We start from the raw sequence: 22,327 nt of genomic DNA on the forward strand, positions 1-22,327 counted from the left end.
GACAACGAAAAGAGCAGGTGGGTGCTTTTCAAACACATGAAAGAATCAAAACCAAAAGAGAACGCTCCAAAAATTAGAGCTTATCTCAACCACAAAAAAACAAAAAAAAATTATAAAATATGGTACATATTTGTCATATGAATCAAATGCATGAACGTCTTTGGTTGCAGGATTGATCTACAGACCATATTGGAAAAAAGAGAGTGGGAGGCAACGGAGGCAACTTTTTTTCTGTTGTTTTTTTAGGCATTTGCCTTCATTCGATAGGACAGTGAGGAGAGAGACAGATGACAAATGTACTGTCGGGTCACACATGCAACTTGTTTTTTTATCTGCCCAACCAACCAGGCGTGGTCTGAACCGTGCACCTGCACAGGTGTCCGTAGAAAACACAGCTATCGGCGCTATATGTCCTCATAACTGTTGGCGACGTTAATGCAGATGATAATGTGTGAATGCGGTGATAAACGGACTCACCTGGACTGATGCGCCTGACAGAGAAACGTCGGTCTTCCCCAGCCTGGAAATTTGCGTCTCTTAGAGTTTTCAGTTCAGCCAAACTGCTTCTCGGTTCATGGTTTGTGTCTGGTGATAGCAAATGTTCAATTCCTCCCAGATTTCTTTCACAGCTTTCAATAAAACGAAGTTCTCTCTCCTCGTTCAACTCCATGGCGTTTTCCAGTGTTTTCTCCATTACAGCCATGACTGCTTCTTTCTTCTTCCATTCAGAGAAATAAGGACATTAACCCACTTCTTTGATTATGGCGGGGAGGGGAAATCACGTATTTGTGGATATCTAAAATAGAGCGACGTCACGCACAATAATGACGTTTGAGTTCTCTTTAACTTTCATTCTGCCGATTCAAAACTGAATAACAGATATCTGCAATCGTCATTCAAGATGTGTGACGAGTTGAATGACGTTTTTTTCAGTGACGTCATTGAAGATATCTGTAATTCAGTTTTGCCGAGTCTAAACTGAATTACAGATATCTCCAATGACGTCACTATGACACGCCCATTTAACATTTAAAATGGAAATGCGTGACTGTCCGGCACAAAGCGGGACATCCGGTCACCCTCTTAGCAGCAAAACGACTTAAAAACAGAGTAAAACTTGCTTTTGACCATCCTGCTCGTCCTTCCTCGGTGGCAGACCAGGGGCGGCGGGCTGCTGCCCGCGGACCCAGTTTCTTTTTTTTCCGTCACCATCGGTCAGGCGATGATCTTCATGCATGTTTTTTTTAGAGGGGGCTTTCATTTTTGGATGAACACGGGGAGAACATGCAAACTCCACACAGAAAGGCCCCTTTTCCTGTCGAGATGAGGGCAGCAGGCACCGCCCGCAGCGCCCCGGGTGGGAATCGAACCCGCGACCTTCTAGCTGTGAGGAGACGGTGTTGCCACTTTCCACCGTGCCACCAAGTGGATCCTCCGTCTGTTCTCAGGTTTCTTGCCTTCGTTTAGCAGCAGGAGGCGGTTTTACAAAAAGCTGCAGACAAATTAAAGGAGGAGGAAACACCCAAAAAGTGTAACATGGCTGCTCAGTTACTTTGTTAAATGTCACGTCTTCCAATGTTTTGTCCGATCAACAGTTCAGAATCAAAAACATGTAATTTAGGACACGAAACGTCTGAGAAACGTTTGAGATTTTTAGCCGATAACTCACCTGATCAACTGCCGACACAGTCTGAAGGGAGAATCAGCTGAACTGTTTCAGCTCTCAACTCTCTTTCGCACATCAGCTTCAGTTTTCTTCAAAATGACACTTCAGACTTTCATCTAAACTCTTTGAAAGTTCCTCATATTGACCATCTGGAACATTTCAGGCCCTGAACGTGAATGAGACTCTGGCAGACTGAGGTCCAGTGTGTCCACGTGGCCTCAAGACAAACAGCAGCTCAATAAACACGCCAACATCGCGTTTCTTTACTGTCAAAATTGTTGAAATATTTATTTAATTGAAAGACTTTATGTCAACTCAAATAAGACATTTTGAAACCCATTAAAAAAACGTACATTTTGCTGCTAAAAGAAAGAGAAACAAACAAACAAACAAACAAACGGTGAAGAAAGTGCTTTTTTTTTCCTCGTGTGTTCAAAGTATAACATTCTTGGCCGAGACGCTCCAAGCTGGCGTCGCGTCGTATCCCCGTGACCTTTGACCTCTCCGCTGTAATGAGTTAAAGGGTGTGTGGTAAAACGGCCTCACCTCCTGCTTCCTGTTTCAGTCTTTATTCCTGTCGTGACATCACTGTATGAGCCCTGATTGGTCTGTAAAAATACGAAGGACTTCTGACTCTGATATTTACAATAGTAGCGGCTGCTCGCCCGCTCGCCCGCCTTTAACGGCGACGCTCGAAGGCGTCGATGAGGATTCAGAGAAAATAATCCAGTGCTGCTGCTGGTCTGTTTGCACTGAAGAGTTTCAGTCAGGAGAAGCTGAAAAATGGAAGAGAAGTGAAAAGTTTTCCTGTTTGTGACATTTTAAACATCAGACAACCTGTTGAAGGTGAAGAGCTCTGAACCAAACTGAGAAACCTGCCTTGTTTTTTAGGTTGTTTTAATTCCTCCAGTCCACCACTAGAGGTCAGCAAAGGATCTTTGTTGTGTTCGGGTGCAAAGCTTCCAATTTGTCCACTTATTATCCTCAGTTTTCCTCCGAATTCACTAATTTAATCACTTGAAAAAAGAGATCTAGTCCTGAAAACTGTCCATCTGTGTCCTGAAATGTGTTGGTATTCTCTCTCTGCGGATCACATCATTTCATTTTGATCCTCAACGACACCGTCAGAGAATCCAAACTGAGAAAAGGGTTTTAAAAGCTGCAAATCCTCGTTTCCATTTCGGCTGCGGCTGCAGGCCACAAAGCAACTGGCTTCATGTGCGTTTCGAGTCACCAGACATTTAAAAACTGGACAAATTATCCCATTTTTTTTTACACCCGGCTCAGTTTTGAAAGTTGGTGTGTTGACAGAGAAGATGATGACCTCCTCTGAGACTCTGAGAGGGAGGACATGACGCCTCTTTCAGGTGTTTCATCACATGAATTACTCAGTTTAAAAGCACCAGCGAGAGATTTGAGTGATTCATAATTTAAGGCCACAAATGAATCATTTTTAAGAAAAAAATCTTTCCTAATGACCGTTTTGAGCAAAAGAGGTCAAAACTTTTACAGACTTTAAAGATAAAAGTTAACATTTGGTTCAGAACTCTTCATGTGGAATAAAAATGGTCAAAGCTGATTTTCCATCTGACCAACTGAAACGTTTCAGACCAGCGTGCAGCTAAAAAGCATCGAGTGTCGAACTGCACCTGAACGCTTCACTCGTCTCTTCATAGAATCTATAATCATATATTTCTGTTTTCCATAATATGTTTGATATGAGTGCGCTTCACTCCAGATAATACAACGCTTTTTCTTTTTTATATTAGCAAATATTCAAGAGCAAAACATTCTTGAAGGTCTCGTCATATACTTCTAAAAGAGAGACAAAATAAATTAAATCAGTTTCTTTTTGTACATACTTACATGATATGAGTTTATGTGTGGTTTTGCTTCAGTCGAAGCGTCTGTACGGAAACACAAACAGAGTTAAAGGCTGCAGCTGTTAGCGCGCTGAGCTCCCGCTGAGGTGGGACGGACATTCACAAAATCATATCTGATTAAAAAAAAAAACAAACGCAACACGCATACAAAAAGAAAACAAGCTAACATGAAACTAGCGTGTAGTACCTCACCGGAAAACTGCTGCGATTGCCCCCCCCACCCCTCAGACCCCTCCCTCGTATCAAAACATATCTCGCTCTTTGTAATGGTTGACATCGTAAAAACGTAAAATATCATTTTTGCCATTTTTGTGTAAATATCCTTTTCAAAAAATAGCCTAAACCTTCTTGACGACATGTTAAAATACAAACGAAAAAACAACTAAAACAAGCGACTTCAGCAAATACTTGACAGGAAAATATAGAGTGAGCCACACGCAGGTCAAACTTCCACATCTCTACGTCAACGATTGTCCTCTAACGCCGTCTCAGGCTGCAAGATTGCCTCTTTTCAGTAAACCGTCGGCACGAACGGGGGTCTTCCTTGCCCTGGACGTGGGTTGGCTGCACTCCCTCTCAGGCTGAGTCTCGCCTCCTCGGCCTGAAGGTTAAGAACCTAAATACGACCGCTTGATTCTGGGAGCTGGTTGGCAGCGGTAACCAGCCTGGGAGTAAGTGCTGCCTGAGAGACGAAGCTCAGGGCTAAAAAGCTACCACGCCTCCCCTCGTGCCACAGACTCAGCCTCGGGCTCCGTTTGTTTATGTTCAGTCTCAGGAGCAGCCCGTCCTCCTCAATAATCCTTCATCCCCGTCGGCCACCGGGGGGCGCTACATGTTGTAGGCCACGTAGATGGGGTCCAACTGGTCGGCCAGGAAGCCGTCGCGTAGGTGCATGCGCTGCTTCTCGCCGCGGGAGTTGATGGGGATGACGCCGATGTCGACCACCACCACCACGCCCACGATGAGGTAGTGCTCCTCCAGCACCACGTTGGTGACCAGGGGGACCAGGTCCAGGGCCTCCTGCTCCGAGCCGTCCAGCTCCACCACCACCACCAGCAGGTTGGTCCATGTGAACACCGCGCTGGAGAAACAGAAGAAGAAACAACGTGACGCGTGTTCCTGCAGCATCTCACGGGGTTCGGTGATTAAGTTCCAACAAAATTGCACTAATTTTTGTCCATTTTGTCGTTATGAAGTAGTTTATGTAGTAAAATCTAAGGTCATGACCTTGGTTTTAGTAATCTTTGTGAACAAACGTTAAATGTGGGTCCCTGTTAGCTCGCAGTCGTTCCTCACCACTCTGTGATGCTCTTGTGCGTCCTGATGACGGAGGTCTCGATGTCGATGGGGTGGTAACGCATCCCCCTCAGCTCCATGGCTTCCTCCAGAGCGCCGACCACGTACAGGGCGTCATGGCGCTCTGCAGGCGGGAACACACAGGATTCAGGACGATTCTCAAAGTCACTTGGATTGAAATTAGAGTAGATTCACTTCCAGAAACCTCAGTGTACACCAAGATCTGGACTCTGACCCACACAGAAACTCCTACAAACCTCCAGAAAATCAAATCAACACCATGAACCAGAGATCTGGGACCACTAATCCACACCAAACCTCTGCATCCCTGGATTCCCGTCCCTCTTTAGATTTGCTGAGTCTGCTTTAAAAAAAACCTTTCAAGATCCTTTTTTACCAACTGTGCAGTGCAGCACGGTGGACCTCAATCTGATCTTACATCTATCTGAAGACCCTCCCTCTGCTGGTTACAGTGAAGCTTTGGCCACATTGACTTTGGACCTTCAAACAGGTAGAAGTTCTCTTTCCTGTGATTTCCAGCTATTAAACTCAGCTTTTCTCTGTTTGCTGCATTCAAACAACCAAGAACCGGGCTGGTTCAGTCTCAAACAGACTAATCAGCATGAGCTCCGTCCATCAGTCGCAGGTCGCTTCGCTCGTGCCCTCACCTCCGCTGGCGTCCGTCAGCTCGGTCCTGCGGAGGAAGCCCAGGTACCCGGTCCGAGCCCACACGGTCTGCGTGTCTCCGAAGCTGAGTCTGGAGTTGAAGTGGTCCGACTGCAGCGCCTCGTCGCCGTAGACGGTGAAGTAACCGCTGGCGTTGTGGCCGCTGTGCACCCAGATCTGCAAACACAGCATCGGCTGTTAGAGCACACGAGGCAGGAACAGATGTGTCTTTAATAAACTCCTCAAAATGATTCACAGATGAGTTCAAATTGTTTAAAGATCCCCTCAGACATGTTTTAAGAAGCATATCAATAAATCATCATTTGCGTTTACTCTGTTTTTTCCACAAAACATTGAACTCTCGTTAAAGTCGTTAAAATTCAATTCGAGCTCAAACACAAAAAAACACATTTTTGAGCAGAGTAAAGAGTAATATGTGAGGACGGGGTAATGTGACTGATGATGTTTGCTTAGGATTAGCTTTATCTTATAAATATTAAGAAAGTTTGGAAACTTGTTGCTTGTAGGAAGGATTGAAGAAGTGATTTCTGTCAGTTTTCCCACGTTAACTGAAGATAATGGCGTTTGGTAACAGGCTTCTTCTCTGCAGACGCCGGCGATCAAACCTTCCTGCTGTCTCTAATCCTACAAAGTGATCTGTGGCTGAAGCTCAAACCTCGCCCAGGTGTGACTCTCCCATTGGTCCCTTGGTCTCCGGGTTGGCGATGATGATCCGGACCCCCGGCAGGATCTGTTCAGAGGGCAGAGACAGAACATCGGCGTCAACGTTTCAGTCCTTTGAGCGCTTCGATCCGAGGAAAACGAACGAGAAGCTCACCTTCCCAGACTCCATCAGCGGCAGACTGTGAGGCGACCCCCGCTCCACCAGTCGGACCCTGCGGAGCAAAACCGAGAGCTGCAGCGTGAAAGACATTTATGTCCTGCTTGTTCTGATAAGTGACCACATGTTGACTGTATGTTTCATCATCAGGAACAAACCCACGTTCGACCTGACATCTCTGTAATCTGAGATGAAAAAAGCAATAGTTATGCTTTTGTTCTGACCACTGACGCTTAAAAAAACGAATCGATCCCCAAAGGAAACTGGCAGAAGTGGTTGGTCAGATTAGAAACAAGGAGCAGAGCGTCTTAAATCAACAGTGATTGCATGTAATCATGCACGCTGACGGTCGTATTTCTACACAGCAGGACTGAGCAGCCTCGCCGCTTCGTGCACTCTGACTTCCCTGACGGCGGCGCAGCGGTCGGCCATAATGATCTGCTGCATCAGAGAACAGGAAACTTTCCCAGACACGCTGGGAAACTTCAGCAGCAGCGGCCAACGTGTTCCAATTTACATTTTATATACAGATTCGCCTGTGAGCTGGAGCCTCAGTGTTGTTCCTTTAATCCCGCCGGACCACCTTGTCAGGAGATATTCCAATAAACTGAAGTCTCGCCTGTCTTCCTGGACTTGTTGTCCATCTCTGTTGCCTGGAAACTGACAATGTTTCGCCAGCTTCAGGCATGAAATCTGACACTAATGTTGAACCCTCGCAGCGATTTTCGAACCTCCGGATGGCTCATGAAGTCTGACTTCTCCTCTGAGCCAAAACTCTGGCAAAACAAATCCTGGAGGCTCCAGAGTTGATATTTATGGTGTCACCCAACCTGAAATGTGACTCAGACTGGGTTTGATGGGTTTTAAGTGTGTCTGTGTCAGACTGGAGGTGCAGGGAGGCAGCCGGGGCGTCGGGCTGAGACGCCTGAAATCGTCATATTGTCTTGAAGAAACTTTCAGCTTCTCATTATATTCAAATTTTCCACAATCATCCAGGAGAGCTGCTTCTGAGCCACACAGCGAGTCGTGCATTGGAATAAACGTCTTTGCTGAGAGCTTTATTTATTCTGGGAGCGTTCGCTGAGCCGCGTGCTCTCATTCACAAACACCGCGCTGCTCCACATTCATAAACTTCAGCACGTTCAGGGTGAAGCTGCCCGGTGGAGGCTGCAGCAGGCCTGAAGTCCCACAGCAGCAAACAGCGAGCGCAGAACATATTTCTATATAGAATCAAGAGCTCCATAAGGGCCTTATTGAACTGGTCCCTGACTCCCTGTGAATTATTTCTAAATAACTGAAGCAGCAGCAGGCAAGACTGTCTCACAACTTTCTCTTCTTTTTTCCTAAAATTATTAGCATTAATTTGCATAATTATTTCCTGGAAACTACAGACTAGAAACTACAAAACCTTTTCACTTTATGAGCCTCAGTGCATCAGCGGATTCATCCAAAAACGCCAGTTAGCATGTTTACAATGGAATGTTAGCACGCTAATACCCACATACTAACATTTATGTGACTTCTAGCATGTTAGCTAACATAAGCATGCAGTACATTAACATTAGCAGGTTAAAATGCTACGTTAAACTTAGCATGGATATCAAAGTGTAGCTGTGGCTGACAGTAACGTAGTTTTAGAGGTGTTCGACGTGAGCTTAAATGATGGAGTGGTGTGAATTTTGACCTGTTGGTGGCGCTGGACGAAAGGTCTTTACATCATGACAAAATGTAAAGAAAACACATCCAATAGTTCATACAGATATTTTAGTCTGGAACAAGCAGGAACCTGAAAAATGAAGCCAACATGAAGATGCCAAAAGCTGCAGTTCCTCAAACGGCCACTAAGGGGCTGCCTCCGAAAGTGAGTCAACCCCCATAGACCTCCACATCAAAATGCCTGTTTACAGCCTGATACAAAAAGTCTAAAGCTAATTCTCTGAGACAGAACAGTAGGTTCATTCAGAGAGCGGTTCTTTTAACTCACCTGTCATGGCGTAGCGCTCTCATATCAACATACACAGTCGTGGGGTCGGGTCCTGAGGTGCCCTGAGAAACACCAACAACAACAGTTAACGCTGCAGGGTCACACGACGTCCCTTTATACTACTGCTACCACGGTACAAAAACTTCTACGACTACGACTACTTCTACTGCGACCGGGACGCGGTGGATGCTGCTGCTGGTGCGTTAGCGCTCACAGAGACGAGCTTTGGCTTTGAGAGCAATGTTGTGATCCCACAAAACCTCCACGACATTTACTCAATGATGGGGGAGGACAATGTGGGAGCGGCAGTGGTGGGATGATTTTAGAAAGAACTCAGAGCACAGATCAAAACAAACATACGCCCACATTTAAAAACAAAGCTTTCTAAGATCAGATCCGACTTGACGGACATGCAAATGAAAAGAGGAAAGAGAAGAGGGGAAAGGAAAGATGGCAGAAAGAGGTGACGATGACGTAGTTGAGTGATTACATCCTGGTACGTAAAAACAAAGCCAACAAAGCCCCCCCGCTCCGACCTCTCTTCCTCCACCGTCCCTCCATCCACTTTCTGGATAAAGGCCTTTGCAGTGGGAAACTACACAGAGCCCACCACCGGACACACAGCGGCATGCTGGGAGTCAGAAGCCCCCACCCAGAGCACAGAACAGCAGACAGCATCATCTCCACGAGGCAGCAGAGACACAAACTTCTCCACCTCTGAAGAAGATTATTTAGCGATTTACAGGCAAAGTGTCTGTGACCCACGGACCAGTGGTGGACAAGTGACTTGACTGTTGACTTTCTGAATATTTAACACATTTTTTTGTTTTGTCTCTGGGTCACAATTTAATCTACCGTAACTGGCCGGTCACACCAGAGAGCAGCACCACAAAAATCCATTTTCCTGAATGTTTCCCACCACCACCTGCCAAACCAGAGGTCAGTCAGTAACCCACAAGAGACACGCTCGGCCCATCGCCTCCTGTCTCATGCACTGCAGACCATGCTGCAGGATGTATTACATGAAATTAGATGGTAAAGCACAGCTAATGTGATAGCGTCCTCCATTTTGTACCCTTTGGGACCCTTTGCTCAAAGGTCAGCGCACTCTGCCGATTGGTTTGCGCACATAACTTTTCTTAGTCAGGTACAGGTGAGTATCAGGAGAAGGTGATCGGTAGTAGAGTTGAGTTTCAGATGAGCTGTCTCCATCCACAGGTCAGCAAGTGGCGTTGGGTCACCTGTCTCTGACAGGTGAATGTGCATCAGGGCTGAGAGACGAGTGACAGACCAGATCTGGATCTCCTCTCGTGTGCTGCTCTGCTCAAAGGCAGCGGAAGAGACGGTTTAACCACCGTGTCGATGTTAAAGTAACAATGTGGCTGTTTTCTTTACTCTTTGGACCCCTTCAAACAGGTGTTTTCATTGTCTCACAGCGGAGTCTCTGTCTGGTCTGAAGGTGGTTTTTGTGAAGTCCTCGATCCATCACAGAGCAGCTCCCCAAGTTCAGCAGGCTGCAGCTTTGCTCTTAACTCCACGCTGATGGATTGTGTAGGCGCTCTGCAGTACCCGTGTTCCTCCGTCACGTCAACGTGCACCTCCAACATTCACTCCGAGCCGCATGTTTCAGCTGGACTAGCTTGTTTGTTAGCATTAGCATGAGCCACAAATCGAATCGAATAATGTGCGGCTGAAATTCTTCGACTCAGTATAAAGCGCACCTGCTCTGTCTGTCATGTCGATCTGAGCGACATATCTTGCACCACATTTCTCTTTGTGCTCATCGTTAGCTTCAAACCGAGGCACGTCTGGGAAAAACCTTCTGGTCAGGTTCAGTTTGAAGGATCCGCTCTCACAGTAGTTTCTCACAGTAGATCAAACGTGTTGAGAAGAAACGCATGAAGGTTAGAAATGTGCAGTAATGACCGAGGACAGTTGCTGCCTTCTTCTTCTTCTTCTGTTGACTTTAATTGGTGGGCATCCATAAATGTTGCACTACCGCCATCTGCTGGATCATAAGAGCTTCACCAAACTGTCCATTCTACAACCCAGACCCACAAAAGCCTGACTTTTGTCATGTATGAACATCAGTTATTTGCACCCAAAACACTGTTGGACAGAGAAAACATCCTTACTTCATTACATGCATTCTTCCTCCTTGTGGGCACCTACGTTACCCACAACTCCTACAGTCTGCTCTGACATCGGAGTGTGTTATGCTAGCAGCTAACGTAGCCTCAAACAGAGATGAGGAGCAGCTCTGGTAAGCTCACTTCTGTCTAACTGCACACCAACACGTTTGTTTCACTCTCGAACTCGAACTCTTCAACTCCAACTGACGCTCAAGTGATGTCAGATTTCGTGGAGCTCCCTCAAAAGACTTAAAACACCTTCAGATGCAGTAGTGCTCCCCACGACCTCTGGACAAACTCCGATGCGTAAAATCGGTGGGCTTCCACTTTAAGATGGTTTGCAGTTGGTCGGTGGTGCGTTAATTCATGCTGGTGTGACCAGGCCCTGACTGTTACACCTCCCGTCATCATCATCATCATCTGTGACGGAGGAAGCTGCAGACCTTTCACAGACACCTTTCCACCATAGCAGGAATATTGGAAACTCACAAATCTACATTTTCAGTGGAGTAATCCTTGAAAACTCTAAAGCCAGCTGATGAGTGATGTGCTGACAAGCAGTGGGGTGGAGGTGCTGGTGGTGGTGGTTGGGGGGATTGATGGTGGTTCCCTACCTGGTCGGCAAGCTTTCCCAGCCTGTGAGGCTACAGCAGCAAAGAGGGGCGTAGGAGAGGAGGAGGAGGAGGGAGGGTGGAGACAAAACCAAGTATGAGATATGTGGGTGGGGTTATGATGGAAACAAGGAGGGAGGAGGGAAGGAAGAAAAATGTCAAAATGGGAAACTCAAAGAAACAAAACCAGCAGTCAGAACTGAAAAAAATGTTCAGGCAAATGTTAGTTTACTCACTTTAAGCACTGGAAATAGTTAAGAGTTAAATGTTAATTTAAGTTACAGAGTAATTAGTGCGAACTGGCTGTTAATTCGAGTTATGAGCCATGCAGCTAGAAATCACTGCTCTGTACAGTCACACTGTCCTGATGATCAAATGACTCAATTATGTCAAAGATCTGTCATAATATTTTCGAATTCTTTATGCAGACTTGGATATATTTAGCAGTAATATCTTTAAAATGGTTGGCAATGTGGGAGTTTAACAGAAACTTATTGCATAAGAACAGCAAAGGGGAAAATTTTACATATGAACCTGATTTGATCCACTTAAGGTCGCAAATCATAGCTGAAATGTAAAAGCAATGGTCAGCCTGAAATGGGAGGATGAAGCTGAGCCTGAGAGACGAGCAGAGGAAACCCTGAACGTCTCATCGACTGGTTTGAGGCGGTTAGCTCTCTGAACCTGCAGTCTAATCACCCACAAACACGTCAGTGCTGCTGGCTTCAAACCAGCAGCGTAAGAGATGCATTTGGTCCTTGCTGCATTGACGTCCAAAGCCAGAAATGAACAGTGTGCAAGCCCCCACGGCCAAGGTCAAAGGTTTCTGTTCCATCAGTGATGGACTAACCTCCAGTCTGTAAACCTGAGGCAGGGCAGAGACGAGCCTGCTGTCCCTGAAAGCACCAACTAGAGCTGCCAATTCACTAAGAAGCACTAAGAACTGGACCTGCGTGAGGCTACATCTGTGCTACCAGGTGCCAAAACCCAAATCATCTTCTAACTGACTGTATTTCATAAATATGGTTTCATCTTACAAACGGCTAAGTTTTCAAAGTGATGCTGAAAAAGCTTCGATCTGATATGTAATACTGATGTCCGTCAGTTCGTCTGCCTCTGGATAAGAGAGCACCTCGTAGACGATCGACAATAGGACTCCTAAAACTTCAACGCACACGTATAAACACAGTCAAACTCAGCCGGTCGTCCTCTCTCAGCTACAGTAACCTTGTTGGCTATTTGACATTTAGCAAAATACAAAAGTGTGGCTAACAGAGAGCTCAGCTCCAGCTAACCGCTACAGATGAACAAAACAAGCAGCTGTGGTCAACATCAGCTGACGTATCTCCAGTCATAAAGAATGAAAGCAGGAGTTTCTTAAATGTGAATGCAGAATTTCAGTAGTGAATCCAGCCACAATGTCACACCAAGACATGTCCTCAGTCTCTGCCGAACAGCGAGAGGGACGCAGAGGGACAAAGAGGTGAAAGCGTGACTGACCTGCAGGCAGATTGCCAGGTTGACCCTGCAGCCGAAGGAGGTGCTGACAGCTCGAGGGTGGAGTCCCAGGTCTTTGAAGAGCTTGGAGAAGGACTGCGTCAGGGCTGTCCTGGGACGCTCCTCTGCTACAACCACACAGGTCCTCACCCGAGACAAGTCCAACCCTCGAGACTGAAGGGGACAACAAGGACGCAGAATGAGAGGTTGGTTAAATTCACAACACGTCAAGCAGAAAGTACAAACTGTCCTCTAGACGGAGCGTCCTCCTTACCTTCAGAGAGTCGGTCTGCAGACCGAGGCCTTTGGTGCACAGCTCCATGACGCTGTAGGAACAGAAAGTGTCTCGCACTTTGTACTGACTGACGGCCGACAGCCAGAGAGCCGGGTTCACCTCCAGCTCGGACGGAGGGATCAGGATGGACTGGTGACCTGAGTACACACTGCAGAGAAACCAGACGAGTGTGGAGGCGTTAAGTTTGTCCTTCTTCAATAACACAGTTCAACTGACTGACTGTATCATGTGTTATAGGTGCTCCTCAACGCTTCCTCTTTGACCTGCTTTCACCCCTCGTTCTGCACCCTCTGACTGGAGCTGATATTTAAAACAGGGCTTTCTTTCATTTGGACTCACATTTGCAGACTTTCATGCATTTGTCTGACCTGCAAAGGCACCAGAGGACGAAGCCCAGGCCGCAGTACGGGTCCAGGCAGATGGCGACCTCTCTGGACGGGTAAAGCTCGCACTGCAGCTTGATGGAGCGGCAGAAGGCACTGGTGGCTGTGTGAGACATCTGACACATACATGACACTCAGTAACTCAGTCATTAACACGTGTTCGAGTTTACAATCCAAGGATACATCTGAATTTCAACATAAAAAGCAGGTAAAACAAGTCAAGCGTCAGACTGACCCTGATGAGAGATGAACAAACACTCCTGTTTCCTTCATGTGCAGCAGAGAAATGAGTATTATTGCTGAAATGTGCAGCTTGGAAAAGACTGAATCTGTCTTCAGTCTTCTCTAATTTGCACTGTTATCTCAGGTCGTTAAAGGTGAAACTAATAACAGATAAAATGTCGTCCTGATGGAGAACATTAACAAATCACAGAGAGGAGGTCAGAGTCAGGACCCTGATCTGGTTTAATCTGTTATTTCAGGGTAATAGATCGAACTCTGTGGTCTCATTTCAAAATGCTTTCAGTTAAAAGTGGAACATACAGCTTTGACCTCAAGTGCATTTTCTGGTCCAGGTAGATTCCTTCCTGACAAAACTCTTCAATTACACCATTAAAGAAACATCTGGACAATAATTTCTCAGGCTGCTTGTGTTTGTTTCTGTTGTCCGGACACATCACTCTGTGAGCAGAGAGCTGAGAAACAAAAGGTTTGAACATGGATGGACTGGAGACCAAACAAGAAAAGGTCTTGTTTAATGGAAGTTGGCTTCAGTGAAACAGTGATCTGAGTCCAGGATGCAGGTTCGTGTCCCTGCAGCAGGAATAGAAGCTCTAATCTTTAAAATGTCACCGCCGTCTCTTTACACACCTCCGACTCTCCACCGCACACTAGATTTCACATTGTTTTACGAAGGGTTTCACTGAATATCCACAGAAACATGTTGCCGCTCGTGACGATGAGGCCGCAGGCGCCTCCTGCCATGAAATATTGACCTTTAATCAGTGCTAATCGAGCGATCAATCAGTGTTAATTCAAATTCAAACTTCAAATGTCAAAACATGAATGGATGCTAACCCGAGCTGACATCTCACTTACAGTAAAGTTCATGCTAAGCTAGCTGCTGTGAGGACAATGAAAAACAAAAGTTAGCATGCAGGGTTGCAACTATTAGATGCCACATGCTAACATATAGCATGTAACATTAAGAATGCTAAAGGTTACTTCCTGTTAGCATGTTTATAATGTTACAAATTCCTCCTGAACAACGTGTTGATATTTGTTTTTGCTAGTATGCTAATATGTTAGCATGTTAGCAAGCTGTGTTAGCATTATGCTGCATTTATTTCATATCCGAACAACTGTAAGTACCAGTTCCCTGCATGTAAATAGCTGACATCAAAGTCATGTCTGCTGAATTCCATCGATCACAGGAAATAAACAAAAAATCTGGACGGTGTGTGTGTGCGTGCACGTGTGTGGTTACCTTGACTCCAGCGAGCATGCCAGTGGTGGAGACACTGAAGTCCAGGTAGGCCAGGGTGTCGGGATTGGACGGTTTATACAGCAGAGGAGGTTTCTTCTTTGGCAAATCGTCTAAAAAGAACATCAGCACATGTGCAGTTCGCAGCCATTTCCAGTCGCCAGTGTAAGTGTCAAGAGCCATCAGACTATTTTAACAGCAGAGATATTTTACAGTCCTGCACAGGCAGCGAGGGACTGACAGCGGTCACGTGCAGCACGCCTGTTTATCAGAAATAACAGCGTTTGCCCAGTGCATGTGTGTACCTGTGTCCATGACGGGAGGCCAGGTGCGGACGTCCACGGCGGCCGAGGCTTCCTTCGACCTCAGCAGCTTACAGATGAGCTGCGTGGTCATCACACACACCGAGCGGCTCACCTGCACCGTCCAGAACAGGCAACTTGAATCTGACAAAACGCACACTCGGCTTCACACACATCCTGTCACCCAGCAGCGTGGAACATCCCTTTAAACAAGCCCCCGAAACAGCGCTGTTGAGATTTATTGCAGAGTAAGTGCAGCTCTGACCTCCTACATCACCTCCTGCCAGCTCGCTCAAAAGACGAACGAGGCTCGTTGTTATTCACAACTCACATTCATTCATTCACTTATTTCCCCACACTGCTGGTTTGCCCCTTCCCTCCATCTTCCTTTGCTTCTCCCTCCTTTCTGTTTGCTTGTGAGTCGAACATGAGCGACTTTTTGTTTATCCTCTTACGCTCGGAGGTACTGAGCGATGGAAGAGAGGGCGCGGCGTCCCCATGATCCATCATTTAGGACTTAAATGTATCTTTCATGTACAGACAGAGAAAAGCAGAATAATGGTGATGAATTAAACTGATGAAACTCACTTCATACAGGTGCGCCCTAACACACCTGTCGCAGTGATGAATGACTTTGAATAAATGGACCATGAGCTGGTGCAAAGACATTTTTCAGGGGGAATCTGCATCCTACATGATCCGTGTTGTTCTACTCGTTTCCACTTTTAATGATAATATTAAAATTGTGACTGGAAACTTCAGGCATCAAAGTGCTTTTACCTCCACGATCATCTTGACGGTGGGCAGCGTGGTGGCGATGTTCTGCGGGTGAGGCGGTCGCACCGTGATCGGCACGCAACCGGCGTAAAGGCAGCCGTAAAACGCCACGATGAGGTCGATACCTGGAGGAGGGTGAGGAAGAAGAAGGAGGTGTGGATGGAGACAGGTGAAGAAAGGGTGAGGGGAAAAGCATAGAGGGCAGGAAGGGATGAAAGGGAGAGGGAAAGCATGGTAGGAAGAGAGGAAGGAGGAAAAAGGAAACAAGAAAGGGAAGAAGGAGGAAAGATAAGGGAAGGAGGGATGTAAGGGGGAGGAGAGATGGGAGCGAGAGGGGGAGAAGGGAATAAAATGGAGAAAGGGATGAAGGAGGAAGAGGGAAGGAAGGAACACATACGAGGAGGTGAAGTATTGAGCTGCAGACTGGAGGCGGTTAATTGAACGCTGCTCTAAGACAATCTCCTCGCGTCGGGGAATTCGTCCCGCATGGCCGCGTCCGTCCTGCTGCGATGGACACGAGGCTCCGTGTCTCCGAGGGAAATTACTATTCTTTCCTTTAATTCTCCTTCGATCCGAGCGCCGCACTGAACAGCTCTGATCGTGTCCTTTCTCCTTTGTCCTTGTTTACAGGTTAAAGGATCTTTACAAAGTTCTGCCGCGTTTTAGTCAAGTCTTATGATTGTGGCATAATAATTCATCTAAAATCAATCTATAACTCTCCTTAAAAGTCTAAAATATCACTGTATGCTGTAGCTTTAAGATTCTCATTAAAGCATGTGTCCACATACTCCAGAACAACTTGAAAAACTGTTTTACTGCATCGTAAAAAAAATTAGCTAGCGATGTTTTCTTTGTAGAATCAGCTTTTATTCTGAAAATCATCAATTTGAGATTTTCCTTCACTGTCAGAAATTTACACGGATCAACATCTGCACGCATCAGGACGTCGAGCTGCAGCTGACCAGAAATCAGTGCTTACCTGGAGGGTAGACCAGGGCGACGTGGTCCCCGTCCTGCAGGTGGCCCCGTTCAGCCAGCATGCCGGCGATCTTCTCTGCCCTCTTATGCAGCTGAACACAAGTCAGAGAGCTGGCTATCGTACCCTGGAGGTCACACACACACACACACACACACGCACGCACGCACGCACACACACAGACACACACACACACACACACACACACACACAGATGATTGACACATTCAATCAGCGGTGTGTATCAGCAGGTGTCATGTCACATTTTCCGTTGCAGCATCTCGGTGCTGAACAGCTGTAAACACACCAGTGGATCATATTTCCATTATGCAAACGAAGGCACCACCAGTTCACACAGGCTCACATACGAACTGCACCACAGTAATAACATAACAATAAGAATAAAACAATCCCTTTTCAAATAAATCATCGTGTCTCACCCTGGAGTTGAGCAGTGTGTACAGGACGTGGTCCGGAGTGGTCTGGGCTCTCCACTGCAGCACCTCTGACAGGAAGAGGAACTGAAAACACAAACAAATGACAGGAACAGTGAGACGGGGACACACAAACACACACATTCCCTCATAAAGACACACATGGATGAAGGCGAACGTCAGCTGACAGAAGGGTCCAGGCTTCTTGTGTCACACTGTGAAATCTTTATCACTTATTCACCTAAAATGATCTTTTCAGATGCCTCCATGCAGGCGCTGAACGCGGGTTAAAACTCTGCCTTTTTCTTCTTCTTCTTCTTCTTCTTGGACTAAAGGAACATGCTGGAAACTTGCTGTGTTTCCTTAAATGTTAAGATAATTTAGGACTGTTTCATCTGATCATAGTTTAGGATTTCTGACAGTTTGACCTGCGAGGTGACAGGATAAGAACCAGAAGTGAACCCAGTAGGTTCACCTAATGCGCAGACTTTGAACCTTTTTCACCTGGTCTCCACGCTGAATTAATCCCTCAGAAAATAAGCCTTAATCTTAACGACCGACTAACGACCCTAACCCTGGAACTGTTTCCTTCAAACTCTCGCCTCCAAACAAACATTTTTAAAGAGCGACCGCACCACCTGAAAATCTTGTTTTTGCTGACCTCTGCTGGTTTAACTGCTCATTGCACAGCAGTGATGTACAGGTGTACCCCAGGACTCTGTGACATCACTGTGAGCGTGGTTCCAGGTGCCAAACCACACCCATCTGAGATGCTAGCTGTGATCAGAGGTGAAGCAGGCTTCCCTCTTTGAATCAAACTGAAAGAGATTCTTACACTGCTTTTTACTTTCACTCAAACTGTTAAATCTTATTATTATTATTATCAGCAGTGGTGCTTTATCTTTAGTCCGTTCGTTAGTTTAGGTTGTCTTATATGCATACTGTGCACCATCAGCTGTCTTGCTAACGTTAGCCACCGCTCAGAACACATTCTGGAGTCGGGCTTTGGCTTTGTTTGGAGGTGGAGGCTGTGCAAACCCTGCAGACACTGTGGCTAACGTGAAGCTAGCTGCTAAGGGTCAGTGAACGCCTCCTACAACTGGCTGCATCTATACATGTTCAGTACATGAGATGTCCTGAGTGTGTGTGTGCTCTGAAGGTTTCAAAGGTAAAGATGCAGCCAAGCTGAATAATGACAGTAAAGTAATGAGGAACCAGTGCTTTTTTAGGTCTTTAATGAGTAACATGTACGAAGAATCAGTATGAAGAATCAGCGAATTCACTCGTTTTCAGCTTTGTTGTGATACTGATGGTGAACTCTAATAAAATGCACTCTTTGCTGCTCGGTGACTTGCAGCGTTTTGGGTGGAGGAGGATGGAAGTAGGAGAGCGAGCTAAGGTAACAAGGCTTCCTACCTTTCCACCAGCAGACACACGAGGAGACAGATGGAAATCAGAGATGGGAACAAATCAAGAGAGTTTGTTTCTGGACTCATGAATTTCTCAAGATTTGCTGCCGAGCGATGAATCTCAGGCAGCGTAATTCCTGTAGGTTCAATTTGTGTGTGTGTGTGTGTGTGTGTGTGTGTGTGTGTGTGTGTGTGTGTGTGTGTGTGTGTGTGTGCGCGTGTGGCGATGAGGATTCGGCTGTCACGAAGCAAACGGACCTCTGCTCTGCTCCACGCTGCGTTCGTCATGTCTGGCAGGAGTCCGGGCGCGCTTGATTTGCACTACAAATTCCAGCGGCTGAGGCTGTTCTGCGGTGAATTATTCAGCCGGAGGAGCTCAAGTGTGAACCTTTGTTCCTCCAGCTGAGAGTCAAAATAACCAAGTGAGATTCTGTCTTTCACCAACCAACGGCGGGTGAAACTGACGGCTGGGTTTAGATCAACAGGGACTCAGCCATCACGTTCTACAGCCGCACGTCTTCATATGCACTCGTGTGCTTTGTGGGTCGTCTGAACTGAATTAAAGAGGTTAAAGCGAGACGTTCTGTCTTTGTAAGAATTCAAAGGAACGTTTACTATTTAGACAACCAATGATAATAGATGACAGCTGGATTTATGAACGCAGCGAGCCACATTTGTTTTAGGAAGAATCACAGCAGTGATGACTGTTTTTCTCCTGTGGTGGAAAGTTAATTCAACAGTATTGAGTGCTGTGTGATTTATTTTGGTAATGACCTCAACACTGCTGGGTTTTTGTTTTTTTTTTAAGTTTTGATTTGTGGGGTCAGCTGAACGAAGCCGCTGCGGCTAACGTGTTAGCTAACAGTGTAACGTCTCAGTTTGGTTCCCGCAAGTACAAGATGAAGTGTGACGCATCAAAAGTGAAGACGGCCGATGTTTTGTCTGAGGTCATGTGACCACTGTGCTGTGAGTTTAATCTAAACTGTCACACAGACTAAAGCCTCAGACATCAGGACTGATTGTACAAAGTGGCGTGTTTAACCTCCAGGGTTCTGCTGCTGAAACCGTCACTCAGCTCCTCATTGGCCAGTTTCCCGTTTGCCCACGGTTTGTTTGACGAAACGCTCTCTCATCTGCTCTCCGCCAGCTTCATGCATCACTAATCTCTCGGGTTTCCTCCCCTCATGAAAGCATCACTCAGCCGCGTGTCGGCTCGACTCCGAGCTTTCATAAAACTTTCAGAACAGCAAATTAAAGTCTGCTTCCCTCAGTTTCCTGCCTCATACATTAACATCTACCAAAGCAGCAGGGCCGAACACGTGAACCAGCAGCCTTCCTCTCGCCACTGGGACACCAATGATCTCCTGACTGAGGAACATGCGATAGACAATCAATCAAACTTCCCACTGAGCCAGAACGCTCTTTAAAACGACGCCACCTGCTGCTCCGACTGTTTGCAGATCTGTCACTGCTGCGGTTAAGGTTTGGCGAGCTTTAAGCACAGTAAGTTCTGATCAGGCGAAGGTCGCCATCATCGTCACACAGCTTCCACCTCCGCCCAAACCAGCAGCTCTCAGAGTAACGCAAACATTCGTCCCTTTAGGCATTTAAAGACGTGACACCGGCTGTGGTCTGTGGTCTTCATGATGTGGACTGATATGGAAACAGTTGGTTTGGAACTCTTTTTCAAAAAAGGTTTGACTCATAGTTTTAACCACCAACAGGATGAAATTTAGTTTAGTAAAACTGTTTTTTGTAGTTTGTGAGAGAAGCTGTGACCCCTGGTTAAACTTCCAGAGCTAAACAAAGAGGAACCTGCCTGCAGATAAAAGCCGTTATCTCAGCCATGAGAGATGACTGGCATGCTGAACGCCAACACAAAGGGCCTCTGTCTGCTGTGCGAGCACTGGTCCTGTTAAATTCCAGGCAACAGATAGAAATCTGGTCTCACACAGCAGAGTTTTATCGCTCTGTGAGTGCTGGTGTTTCTCATGTTAAGACACTGACGGCTGCAGCTCGGTTGTATCTGATGTCATTATCGGATGTAACGACGTTTCAGTGAAACCCTTCGACCACCTGGGCAGGTGAAGAACTTGACACCCTTTAAACTGACATACGTGAAATAGTTAAACCACTGTGGCAGCATCAGTTGAACCACGCTGAGCCTGAAAGTAGGAAAATGACACTGGACCAAACTCCAGAGAAAAATGACACATTTTAAGAAGACATCCTCTGCAGCATGGCCGACTTCTCCCCTCCAATTTATTTACAACAGTGGATCATCTCGAGGAAATTTGACATTTCCAAAACAGCGAAGAAGCAAACAGGAAGCAAAGACCGAAGACGGTTCAGCGAGTGTTTGTCCAATCAGGTTGTAGGTAGAGTTCAGTTGGACGAATGGAGATAAGCTGTTATCATTGAAATCACTGCCAGCTTCTGTTATCAAAACAAAAGCATTAGCTCGTGTCAGTGGACAAATGCAGCTCAGTACGTTTACTAAAGCACTGCATTTCGGCAAGAACTCCCATTTTATACTACTTTATACTTACTGTACTTCTTTAACTAGAAGGGCACTGGCAGAGCAGAGACAGTCCACTCGTCCATGATGTAAAAGACATGATTTCTTGACGGTTAATAATGTTGTGGTTTATCCTCACTAAATACAACGTTGTGTGTGTCTATTCTCAATGTAAAAGGCATGTTTTCAGTTTAAGGAGAGAAGCGGTTCGACTCCATGTGGAGCAGCACAGGGCTCAGTCATCCCTCCCTGGATAAATAAGCGTCATCAGAAGAGGAATCTGAGAGGACATTCAAAGCAAATCACATTTCGCTCTATAAGGTTACACCAATACACACGCAGAACACTTCAAAATAAACACAGCAGCAAATGCAAAAAGCAGCACCAGGAGAGGAGAAAGAGGAGCTCATTCACACAGAGGGCTTGGTTTTCCGACACATGGACATGGAGGAGAGAAGCAGTGATGGATGAGTGAACAGACAGATGAAGGAATGAATCAATGAGCTGACTCACACTGATGATGAGAGGCAGCAGCACGAGCCAAAAGCACAGTCGACACGGAGGCCAGAAACAGGCCAGGCAAGCCAAATTCACCATCATTCCCGAATCACGAGCTCGTTCTGCAGGAGCACTGACCCACCGAGAAAAGTCGAATCAACAGTTACTTCAACAAAGGAGAGTCAATGTCACACGTCAGAGCTAATCACCACCAGCACGATCCTCCTGTTGGACCTTTACATGATGGCACGAAGCCTCAGGACGGCTGAATTCTGAGAAGGGGAGAGGAGATTTGTCAAAATCTACCCGGATGCACCGTCGCCTCTGAATGAGTCTTGTACTTAAAGCTGTCAGCAGCTGCTACAGCGTGCAGAGATAAGACGCAGCGTCATAGTTTAAGCATCAGGAGCTTCAAAACCAGCAGCGACATTTCCACCGAGTGATCGAGGAATTCCAACATCTGCAGCTGGGAGGACAGATTCATCACATTGTCCTTCAGCTTCCTTCCTTTAAACTTCCTTTACATAGTGACAGCAATGGTTTCTGGCATGGCTCTTCGCCCTGAGGTCAACACGTGAGGTCCGACCTTTCAGGCTGTAACATCTAAGAAACAAGGCGGGCGTGTCTGTCAGCACCTCATCACGATGAGCGTCCATACGCACCGTCGGACGGATGT

The 22,327-nt window shown here is 46.3% G+C and overlaps 1 protein-coding gene across 5 annotated transcripts in view; it reads right to left on the bottom strand.

Annotated features, from left to right (window-relative positions):
• Window positions 1–2,506: 2,506 nt before the first annotated feature.
• LOC143329534 (disco-interacting protein 2 homolog C) overlaps window positions 2,507–22,327 on the bottom strand; it is a 152,917-nt gene continuing 133,096 nt past the window's right edge. For 3 of the 5 annotated variants that reach the window (XM_076745495.1, XM_076745494.1, XM_076745499.1), the window contains 15 exons: window positions 17,233–17,313; window positions 16,796–16,919; window positions 15,820–15,941; window positions 15,043–15,154; window positions 14,741–14,850; window positions 13,240–13,370; window positions 12,851–13,019; window positions 12,580–12,750; window positions 11,083–11,112; window positions 8,337–8,398; window positions 6,350–6,407; window positions 6,188–6,262; window positions 5,514–5,688; window positions 4,846–4,969; window positions 2,507–4,630 (listed from right to left, as the gene is read on the bottom strand). In XM_076745495.1, the coding sequence (XP_076601610.1) occupies window positions 4,378–4,630; window positions 4,846–4,969; window positions 5,514–5,688; window positions 6,188–6,262; window positions 6,350–6,407; window positions 8,337–8,398; window positions 11,083–11,112; window positions 12,580–12,750; window positions 12,851–13,019; window positions 13,240–13,370; window positions 14,741–14,850; window positions 15,043–15,154; window positions 15,820–15,941; window positions 16,796–16,919; window positions 17,233–17,313 (1,797 nt within the window). In that variant the 3' untranslated portion in view covers window positions 2,507–4,377. The remainder of the gene's footprint in view (window positions 4,631–4,845; window positions 4,970–5,513; window positions 5,689–6,187; window positions 6,263–6,349; window positions 6,408–8,336; window positions 8,399–11,082; window positions 11,113–12,579; window positions 12,751–12,850; window positions 13,020–13,239; window positions 13,371–14,740; window positions 14,851–15,042; window positions 15,155–15,819; window positions 15,942–16,795; window positions 16,920–17,232; window positions 17,314–22,327) is intronic. The other 2 variants (XM_076745498.1, XM_076745497.1) reach the window with 1 other exon arrangement.

Source organism: Chaetodon auriga, chromosome 12, assembly GCF_051107435.1.
Source record: "Chaetodon auriga isolate fChaAug3 chromosome 12, fChaAug3.hap1, whole genome shotgun sequence".
In the NCBI taxonomy this organism is placed as follows: Eukaryota; Metazoa; Chordata; class Actinopteri; order Chaetodontiformes; family Chaetodontidae; genus Chaetodon; species Chaetodon auriga.